The 21,364-nt window shown below is 45.1% G+C and overlaps 1 protein-coding gene across 8 annotated transcripts in view; it reads left to right on the top strand.

Annotated features, from left to right (window-relative positions):
• The window catches only part of yeats2 (YEATS domain containing 2), a 130,518-nt gene that overhangs the window by 69,619 nt on the left and 39,535 nt on the right, over positions 1 to 21,364 (top strand). For all 8 annotated transcript variants that reach the window (XM_060834947.1, XM_060834942.1, XM_060834941.1 and 5 more), the window contains 2 exons: positions 525 to 695; positions 2,715 to 2,970. In XM_060834947.1, coding sequence (XP_060690930.1) covers positions 525 to 695; positions 2,715 to 2,970 — 427 coding nt within the window. The remainder of the gene's footprint in view (positions 1 to 524; positions 696 to 2,714; positions 2,971 to 21,364) is intronic.

Here is a 21,364-nt window from a genome sequence, read left to right as displayed (position 1 = left end):
TATTTATCTGTAAAACGACAAAAAGAAGAAGGTAATGGATCATTTATCTCATTACTTCGGAATTTGGTTGCAAATTAGCAACTGCATTTGTGTATATGACAACAGTACCTACACTTAAAGAGTAATTCATTTTGCTGAGATGTATTTCGAATGACCTTGAGGATGCAAAAGAGGCTAAATTAAATGCAATTAATTTCTTGATTCGAACCAGTAGTCATTAACATTTGAACTACTGGAGTTGACTTACGGTTGAATGGTGAATTGTATTGAGTATAGCAGCCATTTCTGTGGGAATCTACAGCCTAAGCAGTGGATATTTGAGAGGAATGATATAGATGATGTTTGGCTGGGGATGGATCAGAAGGTGAGGGGCAAAAATGAGCTAAAGTTGAGAATCTGTGGAAAGCAGGCAAATGCTATTGGAAGTTTTTCAGCAGTAAAACATATGTCTCCTCTGTTCGTGATAATCGTTAGCAGTCATTTGAAATAAATAAACAAATAAGCTTTTTGGCTGTCCCTTGTAGGTCATCATCAAGCAGGAACCAGGGGAAACAGTGGCTCAGCAGTCAGGGGTCACAGCTGTTTCTACGCAGCAGGCTGTGCAGCAGTTTGTGACTGTGAAGGGTGGCCAGGTGATTGCAGTTTCTCCACAGAAACACAGCAGTGGACTCGGGACAGGAGTTACCCAGACCAAGGTAAGGTTTCTGAAGTGAATTCTCATGGAACAGCTTGAGCAGACTGCAGACGAGGAGCTATGTGGTCACTGAGCACCCTGTTGGATGCCATCACTGATACTGAGCACATGTGAGAACATGCTCATCTGCTTATGTCATAAATAGGTGCCTTTGGAGGAGATTGTCATTGTGGTAATGTCACCGGACTATTAACCCAGAGGGCCGTTCTAATATACTTGGTCAGAGGTTCCAACCCTACCATGACCCCTCTGGAATCTAAAATTAAATTCTAAAAGTGAAAGCTCATTTGATAATGATAACCATGAAACTTATCGTAGGTTTTCATTAAAGCCTGTCTGATTTGCTTGTGCCCTTTTGGGAAGGATAACTGCATTGCAATTGACTCTTAAGTGCTGCCTGAAATGCAAGACACTCAGTTCGAGGTCACTTAGGAATGGATAGCAAATGCTGATCTTGTCAATGATAATCTAATTCCATGAAAGGACAAATATAAAACATAAATGTTCTGAATTAAAAGAATTATATCACTACAGGCTAGGAGTTTCTGTGAATGGATATAATTACAAAACAGACTTCTAATGATACCAGAGCTTGCATGTGGATAAATAAGCAGCCTTCTACTTAGTGATAATTTGATTAAATCTGGTTGGACAGGTTGAGATTTAGAGCAACATCTGGGAAATATTTCTACAATTCCCAAAAATAATCGGGCAACTCACTAAGATTAAGGGGAGGCATTGACTCAGTGGTATTATTACTGGACTGTTAATCCAGGCCCAGGTAATGTTCTGGGGGCCTAGGTTCAAATCCCACCACAGCAGATGGTGGAGTCTAATGATGACCATGAATTCATTGTTGATTATTTGAAAAACCCATCTGGTTCACTAATGACCTTAAGGGAAGGAAACTGCCATCCTTACCTGACCTAAAGGTGACTCCAGACCCAGAGCAATATAGTTAACTTCTAACTGCTCTCTGGACAATTAGGCATGGGCAATAAATGTTGGTCTAGCCAGCACTGCTCTCATCCTGTGAATGAATAAAAAAATACTGCATTAGTTCAGAACAATAATCAGAGCAATAATCAATAATCAGAACAATAATCATCCTGTCTAACCACAGCAATTGAGCGACTTCTGCTCTTAAGGACTCATCCAGCTCCCTTTTTGAAAGACCGATAATCTAAAACTAGAAATATTCCCCCTCTGTAGTTTAGCATTTGATTTTATACTTCATATGTATGATCTCTAGTATTCTCATTTCTATTTAACTCTCAAAGTACCAACATAAATTACCATTGGTTCAGTTGTTTTAATCTGAGCTGAAAATGTGTTGTTGGAAAAACGCAGCAGGTCAGGCAGCATCCGAGGAACAGGAGATTCGACGTTTCGGGCATAAGCCCTTCTTCAGGAATCCTTTCAGTTGTTTTAATAACAGGAATAGGCCATTCAGCCCCTCAAAACCTGCTCTGTTATTCCATTACAACCTGGCTGATTAGCACCTCATTGTTAGCCATTAACAGTCCCCATTGGCAGCTGTTCATTCTCCTAGGCTGACCATTATCCACTCCTTTTGTCTGTCAACTATTCTTTCTTTCAGCTGTATCTCCACCTATCATTTATTCATATCCGTTCCCCCTATCCTACCTTCTGTGTAAAAACCATCTTTTTCCTAGCTACCATCAGTTCTAAGAAGGGTCACTCAACCTGAAAAGTTAACTCTGATTTCTCTGCATAGATACAGCCAGGCCTGCTGAACTTTTCCAGCGATTTCTGTTTTTGTTTCTGATTTGCACCTTGACTCTGTTTATCGCCTTTGTTCCATAACTCATGATACCCTTACTAGCAAAAAATCTGTAGATCTCATTCTTGAAATCTTGAATTGTAGCCCCAGGGTCCACGGTGATCATTAAGGAAGTTACTCCTGAGTTCCCCATTGTGTTTATTATCCTTGTTTATTTGGAGGGCACAATTGGTGCCAGCTCAGCGTGATTTTAAAATACCATTTGCTCGCCTACAGGTCGTTGGGATCCCGGTGGGTTCAACCTTGCAGCCAGTGGTGAAGCAGGCAGTGGCACTCAGTGGCGGACAGATAATTGTTGCCAAACCAGGCACCACCGTAGCCCGGGCTGTCAGTCAGAAGCAGATTGTGGCGCAGGGGGTGGCGAAGGCTGTTGTGAGTGGAGCGAGCGGAACCATTGTTGCAGCACCCGTGCAGGCAGTCACCAAGTCTCAGAGTTCGTCCACTGTGCAAAAATCAGGTTCACAAGGCTCAGGTAGGAAGAACTACTTAATCTCTGCTTCTGTAGTGGTGAGTCTTGGCAATGGATTTTAATCAGCTATGCTCTTTCTGATGATGTATCTGTGACTGCTACGCAATGGCTACTTCTGGCATGAGCACACATTGTTAGTGAAGCTGAGAAGCAGGATTGTATTCAGTTTGCCATTGACTGTGCTTCTGCTAGTGTAGAATGTCTCTGTTGTTCATAGTCAAACTGTAAAGGAGTTCTTCCTCTCTACACTCAAGGAAAGTTTAACTTTAGGCATATTTTACTACACCTCCCAATCAATTGAGCCAACCATTTTGCGTCACTTCCAATTTTCATTCACATCCGATGAAATCAAAATCCAAGGAAATGTATAAGGGTAGCTGATTCAGTGTTACCCATTTTATACCATCCCTCCACCTGAATGCATTGTTCATCATGAATCGCAACTCAGTCTGCACAGTACAGTTGGAACTTCAATCGGGCAAAAACACTTTCAAAGTGCCTGGAGTGTCAGAGGCTGAGGGGTGACCTTACAGAGGGTTATAAAATAATGGGGGTGAATAGCCAAGGTCAGGGGGAGTCCAAAACTAGAGGGCATAGGTTTAGGGTGAAATGGGAGCGTTTTATAAGGGTCCCAAGTGACAATGTTTTCACGCAGAGGGCAATGCGTGTGTGGAGTAAGTTGCCAGAGGAAGTGGTGGAGGCTGGTACAATTACAGCATTTAAAAGGCATCTGGATGAGTGCATGATTAAGAAAGGTTTAGAGGGATATGGGATATACTGGCATTTGGGAGTAGATTAGTTTAGGATATTTGGTGGGCATGCACGAGTTGGACCAAAGGTCCTATTTCCATGCTGTACAGCTTTATGGCTCTAAGGCCGGCTCCACCTGAGGAAGTTAGCTGTGCCTGAAATTCTGTGTTTGGCCCAGAAACTACTAGTTACATATGAACTATGTAAAAATACTCATCACCATTGAAGTCATCGGCTATATCTTTTCGTCAGAGGGAAAATACTACAAAAGAGGGGAGCACCTCTTCACAGCGTGACATTAATTGAGTGTCAGCCAATTTTTCCAGCACTGGTTGAAGAAATATTGGGCCTGACAGGGCAATAGATTGCAACGCTATGGCGTAAGAATGGGAGATCGAGACATATTAGTTAACCAAAGTACCTCCAACCCCCCCCCCCCCCCCCCCCCACCACCACCAATATGATTAGATTAGATTAGATTAGACTTACAGTGTGGAAACAGGCCCTTCGGCCCAACAAGTCCACACCGACCCGCCGAAGCGCAACCCACCCATACCCCTACATTTACCCCTTACCTAACACTACGGGCAATTTAGCTTGGCCAATTCACCTGACCCGCACATCTTTGTGACTGTGGGAGGAAACCGGAGCACCCGGAGGAAACCCACGCAGACACGGGGAGAACGTGCAAACTCCACACAGTCAGTCGCCTGAGTCGGGAATTGAACCCGGGTCTACAGGCGCTGTGAGGCAGCAGTGCTAACCACTGTGCCACCGTGCCGCCCACTAAATTCTATGATATTAAAATGAAGAACTAATAACATTCTCCACCAGTTAATTGAGTAATTGTCCTCTACCTTTTGCACCTTGATGTGATGGGATTGTAGAGCTTAGATCTGATCTGTATGTTGTGGCATCACTTAGCCCTGTGTGTCACATACTACATCCTCTGATTAGTATTCACATAGTCATGTGTTGTAACTTCAACAAGTGGAGATTTCATTTTAGGTGTGTCAGGTGTTACTCTTGGTACGTTCTCCTATACCCAATGAATTAAGGTTGATTGCCTAGCTTGATGATGATGGTAGAGTGAGGAGTATAGATTAGAGGGGTGCTGGAAAAGCACAGCAGGTCAGGCAGCATCTGAGGGGCATGAAATTCAAAATTTCGGGCAAAAGCCCTTCATCTGTTCCTAATGATGAAGGGCTTTTGCCCGAAACGTCGATTTTCCTGCTCCTCGGATGCTGCCTGAACTGCTGTGCTTTTCCAGCACCACTCTAATCTAGACTCTGGTTTCCAGCATCTGCAGTCCTTGTTTTTACCTAGTGTGAGGAGTATGCTAGGCAGTGATTGTGCAAATTATGGTTCAAACAATTCTGTTCCTGCTTACGGCCCACAGTGCCTCATAGATACCCAGTTTTGAGCTGCTGAATCTGTTGTAAATCAATACCATTTAGCACAGCTACCCATCTTTTTGTTGCCTCACAAAATGATAAAGGGCATCCTCTATGTGAAAATGGGACTTTGTTTCCATAATGACTGTGCTGTGATCATTCATATCACTGCTGTCATAGACAGATGCAGCTGCAGCAGTTAGATTGGTAAAATCAAGGTTAGATATGTTTTCCTGTGTCGTGGTTTCTTTCAGTACCTGCTGCAGACCTAGTCCGATAAGTATAGCTTTCAGAACTAGTGATAGACACTAAGAGCTCAGCAAACCCTGTTATGGTTTGCTCAGGTTGATATTGTTGAAGGTGCTGCACCTCATCAGGATAGCATGTTGGAAATCGAACCCTGTTATTCCTGGGGTTGTCATGAAAGTTATAATATAATGAATCCCCTATTTAATCTGTCTTTTAACAGGTTGACAGAAGACCGGGGCCAGGGTTCTATACTTAGTAAGAGTTGCTTTTTATTACAAATGAATAGACTCTAGCTGCATGTGAAAAAAAATAATAAACTGTTGGCTTATAACTCTACTTATAAACCATCCCTGACACACCCACTCACGCACACACAAAAAATCTTGGTGTTAGGGTGGAGAGGAAACATGCTAACGTCAATCAGAGCATTGCTTCGTATTCTCCCTTCTCTGGATGCTTTTATTTGTTTTCAGGAGGCAAAGTGTGACAGGTTCACACCCATAAAGGCCTCTGACTTATTGCTTAATCAGAGCTTACGGAAGCTGCTGAAGGAAAATAAATTGTTTTTCTTCACAATTGAAGTGTTTTCTTCCTGCTCAGATCTGGTGGCTTCTCTGTATCTTGTTCATACCTCCAAGTTGTTCAGCTATCTGAGAGCCAAATGCATAATTGTTGTCAAGTAAAAGGTCTTTGTCATTGCTTTGTTGAATAGTGATCAGTTGTCAATCAGCTCTTTGTGGCTGGCTGAATCTCCATTTGTACATAACGCTTGGCTCTGGCTACTCTGCAAATCATCTGTCCATTGGTTAAACCAGCAGCTGTGTAAACAATATGTAGAATGAGTTTCAGGTTGCTTGCTTTCCAAAAAGTGCGGCCATCCTCTGTTTTTAGGAGAGGTTTTTCTGATCAAAACGATTTATTTGATTGATTTATTGTCACGTTTATCATGTTTCAAAATGATTGGTTTATTTATTGTCACCTGTATCTTGTCACAAGATGCAGTGAAAAGTGTTGAATAGTGTCATCACTCTCTGGCGCCACCGTAAAACACAGAAAAATAAGCCAAAGCATAGAACATAAAGGCAGAGAAATGGCAAACCAAAGTAAGTGTCCAACTTTGCAATCCTTGTTGTTAAGTGCTCCGTCATGGACTGTGGGCCTGGTGCCCAGGCATAAGTCCTCTTTGCTGCGCTGCTGCAGCTCGAACGAAAGTTGCCACTCTTCAGCACCATCTTGCCTCCATCAACGCCATTGCCACTATGAGTCCTGATACCATCGGACATTGCACTGGCCCAAACTTGACTCTGCTACCACCATGTGTCTGCTCCAGGCCCACCTCAGCAATGCAGCTGCTGCTGATGCTGCCAGGTCTCAAACTGGACCCAGAGTTGCCTCTGTCAACACCTCCATGTATCAACATTGAAAGCAGACGCTGCTGGGGTCCCCAGTTCTCCGCAGCAGCCATCATAGTGCAGAAGCTGTCACCACGAGCCTGCAGTGCCGGGTCCCACCCGAGTCCACAGTGCTGTGGCTGTGATCGAGCTCTTCACCAAGAGGTAAGTAAAATTTTTAAAAATGAGAGAAGAGCGGGGAAGAAAAGAAACAGAAAAATAGATGGGCCAGACGAGCTCTGGGCTCAGAATCCCCACTCACCCGCCATCTTACCAAAAATAAATGACAGAAAAGTAAAAGAATGTGGTCTTTACGTTCCTCTTAGAACTTAGTGATGAAGCCTGACAATTAAATGTAATTGGACATGAAAAATATCAGAAGCAATCGTACACTATAGCTAAAAGGGGATCCCACTTGGAATGGAGAGGTGGTAGAGTTGATGTGTTTCGCTTCAATGATCAGTTGATTAACATTCTCAATGTAATGGGGTTCACCTGGTGAAAATGGGCATGAAATTCCTTCTCAAATGAGAAAGCTGCTGTCACTACTGTTTCTGACTTCATCATTGACCTTTATTGACAAGGAATCCCTACTTTTAGACAGAATAACTTTGCATCAGGTGTAAGCAAATCATACACTAAAGAGCATAAGTAGCCTTAAAAAAAAGGTTTGGTGACTCATTGCTGAACTATGAAGACACTTGTACTTTGTCTGGTTATCCCTGTTATGTCTTATACTTTCAACATCAGTAGACAGATGAATGTGTTTGCCTCTGGACAGATGTCTGCCATTGTGACATCTTTGAAGTAGTGATGTCACTAGTGTGCCTATTAATAGTATAACTTCTTGTTTTTAGTTTAAAAACAAATCCAAAACGAATGTCAGTTTGAAGACAGTGTAATCATATTTCACATCCAAGGCAGCAGTCTGCTTGTAATCGTTTGAGACTCTGTATTACTGGTGATTAATGAACCCTCCAAAATTCTTTGAATAACTTATTTTTTTAAAAAAAGCTGTGTCCTTAATAAATAAAATCTGATTTCTGAAAGGATTTTTTTCCTCCGCTTTCATTAGAGTAGATTATCAAAAACTTAGTTCAAGAGCTAATTAGCACCTTAAAGAAGGTAGGCTTATGCAGGGATTTCCAGAACTAAGTTACTGTTGAAGGCATGGGGGAGAAAGTGAGGACTGCAGATGCTGAAGATCAGAGTCAAAGAGTATGGTGCTAGAAAAGCACGGCCAAACAGTATCCGAAGAACACAAGAGTTGAAGATATGACCATAAACACTTCATCAAGAATGGGGAGCTGGCCCAATGGGCCTGAGAGATAAATGGGAGAGGGTTGGGGCTGGAGGGAAGGTAGCTAAAGATGTGATAGGTAAATGAAATTGGGGATGAATGTGATAGCTTGGATAGGAGGGTGGAGCGGATAGATGGGAATGAAGATGGATAGGTCAAGATGGCAGTGCTGAGTTGGAAGGTTGGATCTCGGATGAGGTGGGGTGAAGGGAGTTGAGGAAACTGGTGAAATCCACATTGATCCCGTGTGGTTGCAGGGTCCCAATGGGGAAGATAAGGTGTTCTTCCTCCAGGTGTTAGGCGGTATGGGTTTGGCAGTGGAGGAGGCCCAGAACTTGCATGTCCTTGGCAGAGTGGGAGGAGGAGTTGAAGTGTTTGACCACAGGGCAGTGGGGTTGTTTCGTCCGTGTGTTCCACAGACTTTCTCTGAAGCATTCCGCAAGTAGGTGTTAATGTAGAGGAGAGTACATCGGAAGCAACGGATAAAGTAGATGACATGTATGGAGGTGCAGGTGAATCTCTGATGGATGTGGAAGGCTTTTTTGGTGTCTTGGACTGAGATAAGGAGGGGAGGTGTGGGTTCAGGTTTTGCAGTGCTTGTGACAAGGGAAGGTGCTGGGAGGGGAGGATGGGCTGCATGGACCTAACAAGGGAGTCACGAAAGGAATAGTCTTTACAGGATGCAGGTAGGGGTGGGGAGAGAAATATATCCCTGGTGGTGGGGTCTGTTTGTAGGTGGCAGAAATGGCAGAGGATAATGTGATGTATCAGGAGGTTGCTGGGGTGAAAGGTTAGGACCAGGGAAGGTTCTTTCCTTGCTGCAGTTGGAGGGGTAGGGTTCGAGGATGGAGGTGCGGGAAGTTGGTGAGATGCGCTGGTGGACATCATCAACCATATAGGAGGAGAAATTGCGGTTTTTGAAGAAGGAAGCCATCTAGTATATTCTGTGGTGGAATTGGTCCTCCTGGGAACAGATGTGGTAGAAGGGGAAGAATTCTGAATAAGGGATAGCATTTTTACAGGAGACAATGTGGGAGGAGGTGTAGTCCAGGTAGCTGTGGGAGTCAATGGGTTTGTACTGGGTGTCTATGTTGAGTTGGTCACCAGAAATGGAGATGGATGCAGTTGAAGGCATGACTGTTGCGCTGGACTGTTTAAAATTGGGGATATGCAAGAGGCTTGAATGGGAAGAGGGCAAATATTTTGTGTCTATTGAAGATAAGAGTGACCGGGAGAGGCGAGGCCCTGGAGGAACTTGTAAACAAGGATAAGGATTCTGAAGTTAGTGTGTAGCCCCAAGAGGTTTCCTGGATTTGGTCAGAAGCTCATCTCAGTGTCAGACACAACACTAAGGTTATATACAGACTGATTCTACCTTAAACAATTCCCAGAGAAAGGGATGGAGTCGGTGGTTAAAGAACAGAGTCTGAAGCTGCACCCAAAGGCCTTTGAGCTTTCCAATATTTGATTAGAGGACATTTCTGTTCATCCAGTGTTGGATTTTGGAGAACCAGTCTGACTACTTAGAGAAATCGGGAGTGATAGTGAGGTACGTGATCAGCACTAACGAAGCACTTTGGAATATGGAATCAGAAAAACTTCTATGTTTGTTATCACTCAGGTTAACCTCAGCTTCCCTCATGGTGATGGGACACTGGGGAATTCGACTTTCATTGACATGGCTCCAAGCATGTGTATTTGCTCACATGGACAGGTGAGACTATGATCAGGCTCAGTTTGTAAGTACTTACTGAAAATAAAGGGAACATTCTATGGCAGATCCCATGGTTTTCCATTTCATGAATTTTAACAGACAAAAGTGTCACAAAAAGTGTGTTCCATGTAGTGAACGAATCCACACAAATGTGGACACGAGTACGTGGAGCACAATGTTTGATACAGAGTAAAGCTCCATCTACCTGAAAAATCAGTAGTTTTGATGAAAGGTCATAGGCGTGAAATATGAACTCCACTTCTCTGTGCACAAATAGTGCCTGACCTTCTGAGTGTTTCCAACATTTTTGTTTGTATTTCAAATTTCGAGCATTTGCCGTACTACGCTTTTGTGTCTGGAGTTTTGTACTTGTAGGTATAGCAGGAGTTAAATATATTGATTAACTTCTTGGAGTGAGCTGCAGAATTAGGTTCTTTTATTTTGCGTGCACTCTGTTTCTTTAAAATTTTTATTATTAAGGTAGGTATGAAAAGAGAGAGACTGTAGCTATAGCAAAGTGCTTCGAAGAGTTTGGGAATCACTGGGAAGTTAGAACTGCCAGCGAGGAACAGGAGAAATGAATGGCAAAGCACAAAGAAATGGAATGAGGAAAAGGATGGTGCATAGTGCAATTGGGAGTGTAATGGGGAGAATTAGAGATGACATGGAGATACATTGACATGGGAGGTCAACAGAAGAAGAAACTGCGAGGAACACGAGAGAGCAGCAAAAAGCTCCTTTGCTTCTCAGTGAGTTGTACCATCAAAGACAGGATCTGCCACTAATGCTGCAGTCAGTACTGGAGATGCTTTAGCAAATAAACTTAGCCATTGTTTCAAGTGAACCTGAGTGACACAGCTCCTTTTGTAATCCCAAATAGGAATTTACTGAATGTTCTGGAAACTCCTACAGTACAGCTTATAAAAGAGCTGCTTTGAAATTTCCTGACAGTGTGTATCTGTAGAGGCAGCGGTCCTGCTGTGGCAGTTCCATTCTGAAATTAGACCTCGCTGTTGAACTCGGAGTTGATATAATTGAAGGATTGTTGAGATGTTTCATGAATCAGTAAAAGTCTACACTCCTCAGCACTGCTGCCCCCGAGTTGGGCGGTGTACAGAGACTGTAAATGGCCAATGATCTTTGGGGTGCCACTGAAATCTTTGCCAATCACACAGCTTTCTCACCAGTACAGTCATTCACCGTCCATGGACACGAGTTTCTATGCTGTTGCTTTGTGTAGTCTCTTTTTGTTCAGCTGCTCATTTTTTTTTTGCCGTGGTTGTCTGAGTTTCGGCAGGCAGAGACAAGCCAGCTTCCAATTTGGATCTTGCCATTTGCTGCCTCTGAAATAGATTGAGACACCTTTTTTGTTATTGTTTTTCCATTGGTGCCTTTTGTACCCGGGGCTATCTGCTGTGTTTTCATTATTCCTTGTAACAGCAAGTTCCTGGTAAGGATCCTGAGGTTTGCCACAAAGAATTACTTACTCGCAACTACAACTTTTAGCATGTCATCAGTGAGGACTACAGAGAACCTGAGTTGCCCAGGGACATCTGTCTCCCTAAGGAAACATATTTTGTGTCTTGATTGATATTCAGCTCTTTGCTTTCTGAGAGTGACAGTTGGAAGCCCAATACCATGGGGCTCCTTCCCTCAGCAGAAATGTGGAAATGCTGCCAAAAAAAAACAAGGCTTAACATGTTTGCAGAGTCGCCTTACTACAAGCATTTTCCAAATTAATTTTTACTGTTTTATAAATCATTATCCCTTTTAACAATTTTACTTTATTTCAGTGTCTAATGTTGAGAATAGGACTGATGTTTGCAGCTGCTATTTCTGTACCAACATGGAGCAGTGGGCCCCCTGCAGCAGCACTGACCAGTGAGGTCCCCGTGTCAGCACTGACCAGTGAGGTCCCCGTGTCAGCACTGACCAGTGGGCTCCCCGTGTCAGCCCTGACCAGTGGGCTTCTCATGTCAGTACTGACCAGTGGGCTCCCTGCGCCAGCACTGACCAGTGGGCTTCCTGCACCAGTACTGACCAGTGGGCTCCCCGTGTTAGCACTGACCAGTGGGCTTCCTGCACCAGTACTGACCAGTGGGCTCCCCGTGTTAGCACTGACCAGTGGGCTCCCCGTGTTAGCACTGACCAGTGGGCTTCCCGTGTCAGCACTGAGCAGTGGGCTCCCTGTAGCAGCACGGACCAGTGAGCTCCCTACAGCAGCACTGACCATTGGGCTCCCTGCATCAGCATGAAACAGTGAGCTGCTTGCAGCAGCAGTGAGCAGTGGGCTCCCTGCAGCAGCGCGGCCCAGTGGGCTCCCTGCAGCAGCGCGGCCCAGTGGGCTCCCTGCAGCAGCGCGGCCCGGTGGGCTCCCTGCAGCAGCGCGGCCCGGTGGGCTCCCTGCAGCAGCGCGGCCCGGTGGGCTCCCTGCAGCAGCGCGGCCCGGTGGGCTCCCTGCAGCAGCGCGGCCCGGTGGGCTCCCTGCAGCAGCGCGGCCCGGTGGGCTCCCTGCAGCAGCGCGGCCCGGTGGGCTCCCTGCAGCAGCGCGGCCCGGTGGGCTCCCTGCAGCAGCGCGGCCCGGTGGGCTCCCTGCAGCAGCGCGGCCCGGTGGGCTCCCTGCAGCAGCGCGGCCCGGTGGGCTCCCTGCAGCAGCGCGGCCCGGTGGGCTCCCTGCAGCAGCGCGGCCCGGTGGGCTCCCTGCAGCAGCGCGGCCCGGTGGGCTCCCTGCAGCAGCGCGGCCCGGTGGGCTCCCTGCAGCAGCGCGGCCCGGTGGGCTCCCTGCAGCAGCGCGGCCCGGTGGGCTCCCTGCAGCAGCGCGGCCCGGTGGGCTCCCTGCAGCAGCGCGGCCCGGTGGGCTCCCTGCAGCAGCGCGGCCCGGTGGGCTCCCTGCAGCAGCGCGGCCCGGTGGGCTCCCTGCAGCAGCGCGGCCCGGTGGGCTCCCTGCAGCAACACGGCCCAGTGAGCTCCCTGCAGCAAGACGGACCAGTGGGCTCCCTGCAGCAACACGGCCCAGTGAGCTCCCTGCAGCAGCAGTGACCAGTGAGCTCCATGCAGCAAGATGGACCAGTGGGCTCCCTGCAGCAGCGCGGCCCAGTGGGCTCCCTGCAGCAGCGCGGCCCAGTGGGCTCCCTGCAGCAGCGCGGCCCAGTGGGCTCCCTGCAGCAGCGCGGCCCAGTGGGCTCCCTGCAGCAGCGCGGCCCAGTGGGCTCCCTGCAGCAGCGCGGCCCAGTGGGCTCCCTGCAGCAGCGCGGCCCAGTGGGCTCCCTGCAGCAGCGCGGCCCAGTGGGCTCCCTGCAGCAGCGCGGCCCAGTGGGCTCCCTGCAGCAGCGCGGCCCAGTGGGCTCCCTGCAGCAGCGCGGCCCAGTGGGCTCCCTGCAGCAGCGCGGCCCAGTGGGCTCCCTGCAGCAGCGCGGCCCAGTGGGCTCCCTGCAGCAGCGCGGCCCAGTGGGCTCCCTGCAGCAGCGCGGCCCAGTGGGCTCCCTGCAGCAGCGCGGCCCAGTGGGCTCCCTGCAGCAGCGCGGCCCAGTGGGCTCCCTGCAGCAGCGCGGCCCAGTGGGCTCCCTGCAGCAGCGCGGCCCAGTGGGCTCCCAGTACCAACAGTTCTAAACTCTTCAGTTTTTGTTTGATCGTATTATGTAATATATCAATAATGAAGGCATTGAACCAGACTGTTTTACTGGAATTGTCAGGCATTGATGGGAAAAGGGATCGGGGATTGACCATTAGTCATAGGAACAGATATGCAACATTTGGCCCATTGAATGTGCTTTGCCATTCACTGAGATCATGGCTTATCTGGTTAAGCTCAACTCCACTTGCATGTCTTATCCCATAAGCCTTGATTCCCTTAATGGTTGGAAAGTTTATATATCTGCCTTGAAAATACTTTATGATCCAGCCTCTACAGCCAGCTGCAGTGAAGAAGTCCACAGGCTCACGACCCTGTTTCATCCTTCTCAGTGGATGAGAAGGTCATTCTTTGAGCTGGTGTTTGCAGAGAGAAGATTTCATTGGCTGAATGGGCTTTAACTGTTTAACCTTTCATTGAGTATATGTTGAGTATCTGTGATCTCGTGAAAAACTGCAATTTTTGTGAAGGCGACAGATGAAACTATTCTTGTATCTATAGTCTACAAAGTCCATCCGTCAGTGTGTAAGTTCAACCAGTCATCTCTAGGCATTTGTTTAGTTAATGTGGTGGAAAATGGCAGTGATTTGCAGATAACCATTGAGTTGTCCTTGAATGTGTTAAGCAGGAGCCTGATAACTGGAGCTGTGCGGCTGTCTGATACCCCATTCTTCTGTCCTGTAGAAGGTTTACATTTCTGCACATGTTCTTTGTTTATTTTGTCGAGATAATTTAAAGGTCATGAAACGTTCAGTTCTTGCAGAGTCACTGGCAGTAAACACACTTCAACTTGGCTGTGGTTAAACTGGTGTTGTTGGAATGGTGCCAGTCATAAGACCTGGAGCCTGTTTCTTCAGGATCAGCTCTATTGGATTATTCAGTTCTTTTGTCAACAGACAGAAAAGGTCAGGATATGTAGGAGTCTGATTTTCATTAGCTAGCACCACCCCCTAGTGATTGAAATGCTTCAAAACCCATGTTTTTAAGGAATGTCTGTAACTTGATTTGTATGTTGTAAGTTGGGCTTATTATTTGTTCATTACTGATAGGTAAGGAGGAAATATCATTACTGTTGTTCAGATGTGCAGGGCTGGTATTATATGTAAACAAGGGGCTAGTATTATTATGGTTACCTGTTGTGCATTAAAAGAAAAAGTAATACAGGTAGTTCTTGGATAATGCACGTCCCGACAGTGCAATTTGCTTATAATTACTGATGAATTAAGAAACGGTGTTTTTGAGGATGCTTACCTCTGTTCACAATAGCATGATTCCAGTGGGGATCGTTTCGTGCGCTTCGTTCTGCACATGCGCCGATGTCAGCTGCCGATCGAGCAGCTTTCTGTGAGAGGTACTGTACAGAGAGCAATGTATCTGAGAGAGATACATTGAGCAGCTTCCTATGAAAGGTGCACTATTCCTTGATTTTCCTTTTTTGTTTTGAAAATGATGGAGGGGCAAGGTGACGAGAATGTTAGCAAGAAGCACCTTGGTGATAAAATTGCAAGAGGTGAACGCAAAAGCAAGGCTATAACACTGAAAGAGAAGCTAGATGTTATAAAGCGTTTTGAGACTAAGGAGAAAATATGTGATATAGTTCGCTTAACAGGAATGAGGGAGTTTACCTCACACACCGTGATGACTCTCTATCCCTGCATTAACAACATTTTTAAAATGTACTCTGTAAAATGTATTTTTATTTTGTTGATAAATATGATTTATGTCTTCATTCATTTAGGCTGTGCTATACTTTGTGTTAGACGTTTGGGTGATTTTTGAGTGAAGTGAGTGATATTTTTTACTGGTCTGCCACAACTCCAGTTTTCCCAAATGCTCCCATTATTTCTATTAAGCGAGATTTCACTGGAACGCAACTACGGTGTTATAGGAGAACTACCTGTCTTACTTTTACAAACACGCACATATCAGAGCAGTATTCATGTTAGTGTTTCTCTACAAGTAAGAGACTGCATTATTAAAGTTACTTATGTATTAACAAGGGCAATGTTTTTCATTCTCTTCCTTGTCAAACAGCAGCAGTTGTACAAGATGGTATCATTGCTGTTAAACATGTTCAACAGTTATATTTAGATCACACTGAGCTCATTGCGTGGTTTCCTTGCCCTGACTGCCAATTTAACTCCACAGTGAACCACGTAGACCTATACATCACGCCTCCACAAATTGTTAGTGACTTCTTTAGCAGTTGCTGGAGGTGCTTGAGAATCACTGACTAAATGGTCATCATGTTACGTGAAGCCGCTGCAAGTATGAGATCAGGAAGATCATACAACACGCTGTCCACTCCTTTGATCAAAATGTTGAGCCAGTGCTACTTTGCTATTAAAACAGTTCCAAATGACAATGACCTGTCAATTCCTGTGCCTCTAAATCTTTCCTTTTGTCTTGCAAAATAAAAACAAGGCTAAGTACCCCTCTCTGTTTTTGTAGATGCCGCAAAACATACAGCAAAATGCTACTGGTCATAATGGAGTGATTAGAGTGACAAAGGGAGACTGTCCATCGGGTAAAAATTATCATGATACAGAAGGGATCCAATCAGCCTTTTTTGTTATCAACTCCACTGATGCTTAGTAGGAGCAGTGTGTACTGTCTAGAAGGTGCACTACAAAGATTCTTCATAGATCTTTAGACAGCCCCTTTTAAAACCCATGTCCACATGTATCCAGAAGGACAAAGGAAACAGATACATGGGAACACCACCATCTGCAAGTTCCCCTCCACTTACTATCCTGACCCAGGAATATATAGCTGTTCCTTTACTGGGAAAGAACAGCTGTACAATCTACTGGGAAGACAGACGTACCAACACCAACATTTTCGATCAGGCCAACATCCCCAGCAATGAGGAACTGACCACCCTGGATGGGCTGTGATGGACTGGGCATGTGGTGCACATGACTGACATGAGACTCCCCAAACAGGTGCTCTAATCCCAGCTTTGAAACAGCAGGCGAGCCCCAGGTGGTCAGAGGAATTGATTCAGGGATACCCTCAAGGGCCTCACTGGTGAAGTGTGGCATTCCCACAGACACCTGGGAATCACTGGCCCAAGACCATCCAGAGTGGAGGAGCAGCATCCAGGAAGACGCTGAGGATGTTGAGACTTGCCAACAGGAGAAAGCGGAAGCCAGGCAAAAGGAGTGCACTGCCACACCACGCCCCCAACCAGCCCCTTCCCATGATCACTTGCCCCAAGTGTGGCAGAGTCTGCAGTAGCTGCATCAGTCTGAAAAATGAGGGACTGCCAATGATGAAGATCTTGCTGAGTAAAAGTCCTGAAACTTCCTTTCTAATGGCAGCGTGTGGACTGCAGCTGTTCCAGAAGGTAGCTCACCACCACCTGCGCAAGGGTACCTAAGAATAGGCAATAAATGCTGTCTGGAATGCAAAGCCCATGTCCGATAAGTGAATTAAAAAGTGTCTGCTCCAGCTCTCTGAGGATGTGTGTTCATGCTGGTCTCCTTTTCCCTGTAATCTTGCAATAAATAAAAACAGTAAACTCTTGAATGCCTTAATTGAACCTGACTCTACCACACTTCAAGATAGTGCATTCCATCCTCTAACTACTTCTACATATTGGACTTGTGAAAACCGTCATAACTCCGGAAATCAATAGGTCAGAAACAGCATTGGTATGTTATTAAGAAGATTTTTTTCCCTCACCTCTTATTTACTACTTTTGCACACTTCAAACGTGTGCTTCCTGCTTCTTGGTCCTGTATTAAGTGGGGACAGTCTATGTTCTCTACTATGTCCCAGGCTCCTCATAATTTTAAGAATTTCTATCAAACCTCCTCTTCATGTTCTCCTCTCTAAGGAAAATGTTCCCTTCTCCAATCCATCTTCATACCTGACGTTTCTCGTCCCTGGAAACTTGTAACCCTGTTCTATAAGCCACTCCAATGCGTTCACATCCTTCCTAAAGTGTGGCACCTAAACTGTACAAGATACTCCATCTGAGGTCTAACTAATCTCAGATAAATTCAGCGTAACCCCATTGCACTTATATTCCGTGCCCCTGTGAATCAAGTCTAGAATATTGCATGCTGTTTTAATAGCTGTCTCTATCTGTCCTACCATCTTTAATTACTTTTACCCTTACACAGACTGGTTTCTGTGTTGCTGCAGACCCTTTAGAATAGTACAGTTTATTCCGTACCTCCATGTCCTTCATTCCAGATGCTATCGCCTCACGCTTCTCCGCATTGAACTTCATCTGTCCCCAGACTTCCTTTCTCATAGGTACATCATGCCCCACTTCAGTCCCAAGAGCCAGGCATAGCAGTGCATCTTCGTTTTGTTGGACTGGACATTGACTTCAAGAATAAATATTTCTGAACATAATCTAATAAGCTGGCTTGCCCCTCTCCACCCTTAATGCTATCCCTATCCAGACTATATCCTGGTAATTAAAGTCCCCATTATAACTGCTCAATGATGTTTGCACCTCTCCGTACTTGTCTTGAAGATTTGTTCCCCTATACCCTTCCTACTAGCCGGTGGTCTGTAGATTAGACCAAGCAATCTAACTATACCTTTGTAGTTCCTTGGTTCAAGGCAATTCTATTCTGTTCTTGAATCTTCTGAGACACCCTTTTTCTCCTGTACTGCATGGCTATCCTCAATCAATACATGTACCCCATATCCATTTGTTCCTTCCCTGTCTTTTTTTCTTCCTCCCTTTTTTTGAACATCTTGTAACTAGGATTATTTAATGTCCAGTTCCACCCTTACTTGAGCCAGGTCTTTTTATTGCCACAGTGTTATGACTCCTCATGGCAATCTGCACCTGAATCTTCCAAACCTTATTAACTATACATTTTATGTTGACATCCTCATACAGTGTGACCCTGATTTAGACTCCATTACTTTATCCCTTACTGTGACTCCAACTATGAGTTTGTTATTCTCTGATTTGGTGCTTTCTGCCTCTTCCAGCATTTCTTGCCCCCTGGCATTACTCTCTGATATGCTTGCCAGGCTGTCACACAGTTAGTTTAACGTGCTTGTCCTCAACAAGACTAAAACACCTACAAGGTAGTCCTCCCACCTGTGTTCTGACGCAAACAGTCTAACTTATACAGGAGCCATCTACTCCAGAGCCAGTGCAGTGTCCCATGAACCTAAAACCTTCCCTCCTCCATCATCTTTCCAGCACGCATTCATTTGTCTTTTCTTCCTATTTCTTTCCTCACTTGCATGTGACAGTGGGATTACTACTGCTGAGGCCCCCATTGCTGATGTTCTACCCACTTTCCTGTTTTCTGATCATAGGACCAATTCTGCCTTCCTACCTATGTCATTTGTATCAACAACCCCTGGCTGTTCATCCACCCATCCACTGGAAAATGTCCTGCAGTTGTTTTGCAACATCCTTGATCTCAGCAGCGGGGAAGCAACACACGATCCTGGAGTCTCACTAATGATTGCAGGACTCCCTGTCTGTTCCCCTAATTAAAGAATTCCTTGTCACTGTTGTTTTTCTACGTTTCTTCCTACTTTCCTGTACCGCTGGGCCAACCATAGTACGTTGGGCCTGGCTCTTGCTGCACTTTTCCAAGGAACCGTCACTCTCTCCAGTATGTTGAATGTAAAACTGGTAGTGGGCAAGACCTCTGGGACTCCTGCACTACCCACATTGGTATAGTAGAGACAAGATTAAATGTGTAGGTACAGAAGAGGATAGGATCAACTCCATAGATTCGAACAGCAAAAGCCATTTGGCCCATTGTTACTCTGCTGTGGCAAAAGAGTGACATAATTGTTCCCACTGCTTTTTGCCTTTTGCCTCCAGCTCTGTAAAATGTCTGTCTCGGATGTGAATTGAATTCCACTTTGAAGCTCTCCATTGGAACAATTTTTGCACTCTTTCAGGCAGTGGCCTCCAGATTGTAATTTACCATGTTCACAAATCCTGCCTGCATGCTTCCCCCCTCCACACCACCGCCATGTTTTTGCCAGGTCACCAAGTCATTTGCTGCTGGAAGAAATTCCCAAATTAGTTTCAAAATTCTAAATCATTTTGAACATCTCTAATAGCTGTCCACTTAACCTTCTCTGCTTCATGGCAGGCAATCCAGCTCCTGTGGTCTCTTCAGATAACTGAAGCCCTTCATCCATTCTTATGAATCTGCACCACATTCCCTCTTTGAAGTTTCACATCCTTCCTGAAGTGCAGCACCCAGAATCAGACACAGCCAACCAACTCGGGCCTTACCAACGATTTGTAAAACATAAACATGCCTACCTTTCATTTTCTACTGTCTGTTTACACATCCCAGGAGTCTGTGTTTTTGTTTCAACAGCCTTCTCAGCTTGGTCTTCCACTTACGATTTGCATCCTTGAAACACCAATCTCTCTGTTCCTGCATCTGCCTTTACAATTGAACTGTTTATTTCATATTGCCTAAGTTCATCTTCGTGCCCAAAATACATCCCATTGCTCTTCTCAGCCTTAAATTTAATCCGAGCATTTCATCAGCATGTCTGTGTTCCCTGAAGTATGTTATCTCCCTCACTCTGTGCAGTTTGAATTTATTCTGTCTCTACCCTTAGCTGCATCGCAAAGCATAAATCACTGTCAGTGGTTATGTGTGGAGGTGCTGTGTGCTTAACATTGCTGCAGCTGCTACAGCTGTACAATGGAACAAATTAATGTTGAAGCAAAACACTGCAGATGTGGAAAAGTTGGAATGCAAACAAGAAATGCTGGGAATGCGTAGTAGGTATGTATACCTGGGGAGGTATACGCACCTATGGAGAAAGAAACAGTTAATGTTTCAGTTTGATGACTTGTCACAGTCTGTACTAATGAAAGGCCATCAACTAAACTCTCTCCTTTCCTCTCTCCACAGATGTAGCTTCACCTGCAGAGTATTTTCAGGATTTTCAGATAATGTAATAGTTATGATGTTAATACAGTATCTCACAATATTATTTCAATCCTCTCAATATTATAATTGGTGGTTCCATGTATTTGAGCAAAAGCCTCTGGGATGCAAGCTAAGTGTCTTTCTAGTCAACAAGCAATGTTCATCTAATGTAGAAGCTGTTGTATCCACTAGATGGCGAGATAACTGCATGTAGCTAAAAATGTCATACTGCAGCTTGGTCTCTGTGAGTGAGACAGCAAACACGCTTCCACCCCCAGCCCAGCACTGAGAGTCATATTTTAGAATATGAACATATGTGAATTAGGAGCAGATGTAGGCTCCGTGATCCTCAATCCTGCTGCACTATTCAATTATAATCAAGGCTGACCCAATTACTCCATATTCCCACTTAGCTCCCAGTAACCTTTCAGCTCTTTCCCATCAAGACTCTGTCTACCTCAGTTTTAAAACTATTCAAAGACTTGACCACCTTTTGAAGAAAAGATTTGTAAAAACTCTCAGCCCTCAAGGTGAGAAAATCAGATCTCCTCATCTGCCTGTATTTTAAACAGTAACTCCTGGTTCTAGATTCTCCCAAAGGATGGAACTCTTTCTGCATTCACCTTATGAAGACCTGGATCTTGTTTGTTTCAATTGAGACTTTTACTTTTCTAATACTTCAGCTTATAGTTTGCCCACCTTTCCTCATAAGACAACCAGCTCATTCCTGATATTACTCTGGTAAGCCTTGTCTGAACTTTTTCGAGTGCATCATTCCTTACACAAGGTAACCGATACTGCACACAGTACTCCAGATGTACTCTCAGTAATGTACTATATAATGGAAGTACAACCTTGCTACTTTTTATTCAATTTCCATTGCAATAAAGAATTACTTTCTATTAGCGTTCTTAATTATTGTTTCGTGTCCATGCTAACATTTTGAAATGAATGTCCTAAGATACCCAGATCCCGCTGCATCCCAGGACTTTGCAATCTCTCACCATTTAGATAATATGTTTCTTTTTTATTCCGCTTCCCAAAATGGACAATTTCACATCATTACCCATTA

Source organism: Hemiscyllium ocellatum, chromosome 13, assembly GCF_020745735.1.
Source record: "Hemiscyllium ocellatum isolate sHemOce1 chromosome 13, sHemOce1.pat.X.cur, whole genome shotgun sequence".
Taxonomy (NCBI): domain Eukaryota; kingdom Metazoa; phylum Chordata; class Chondrichthyes; order Orectolobiformes; family Hemiscylliidae; genus Hemiscyllium; species Hemiscyllium ocellatum.
The sequence above is the reverse complement of the archived record's forward strand: the minus strand, read 5'-3'. Positions and strand labels throughout refer to the sequence as shown.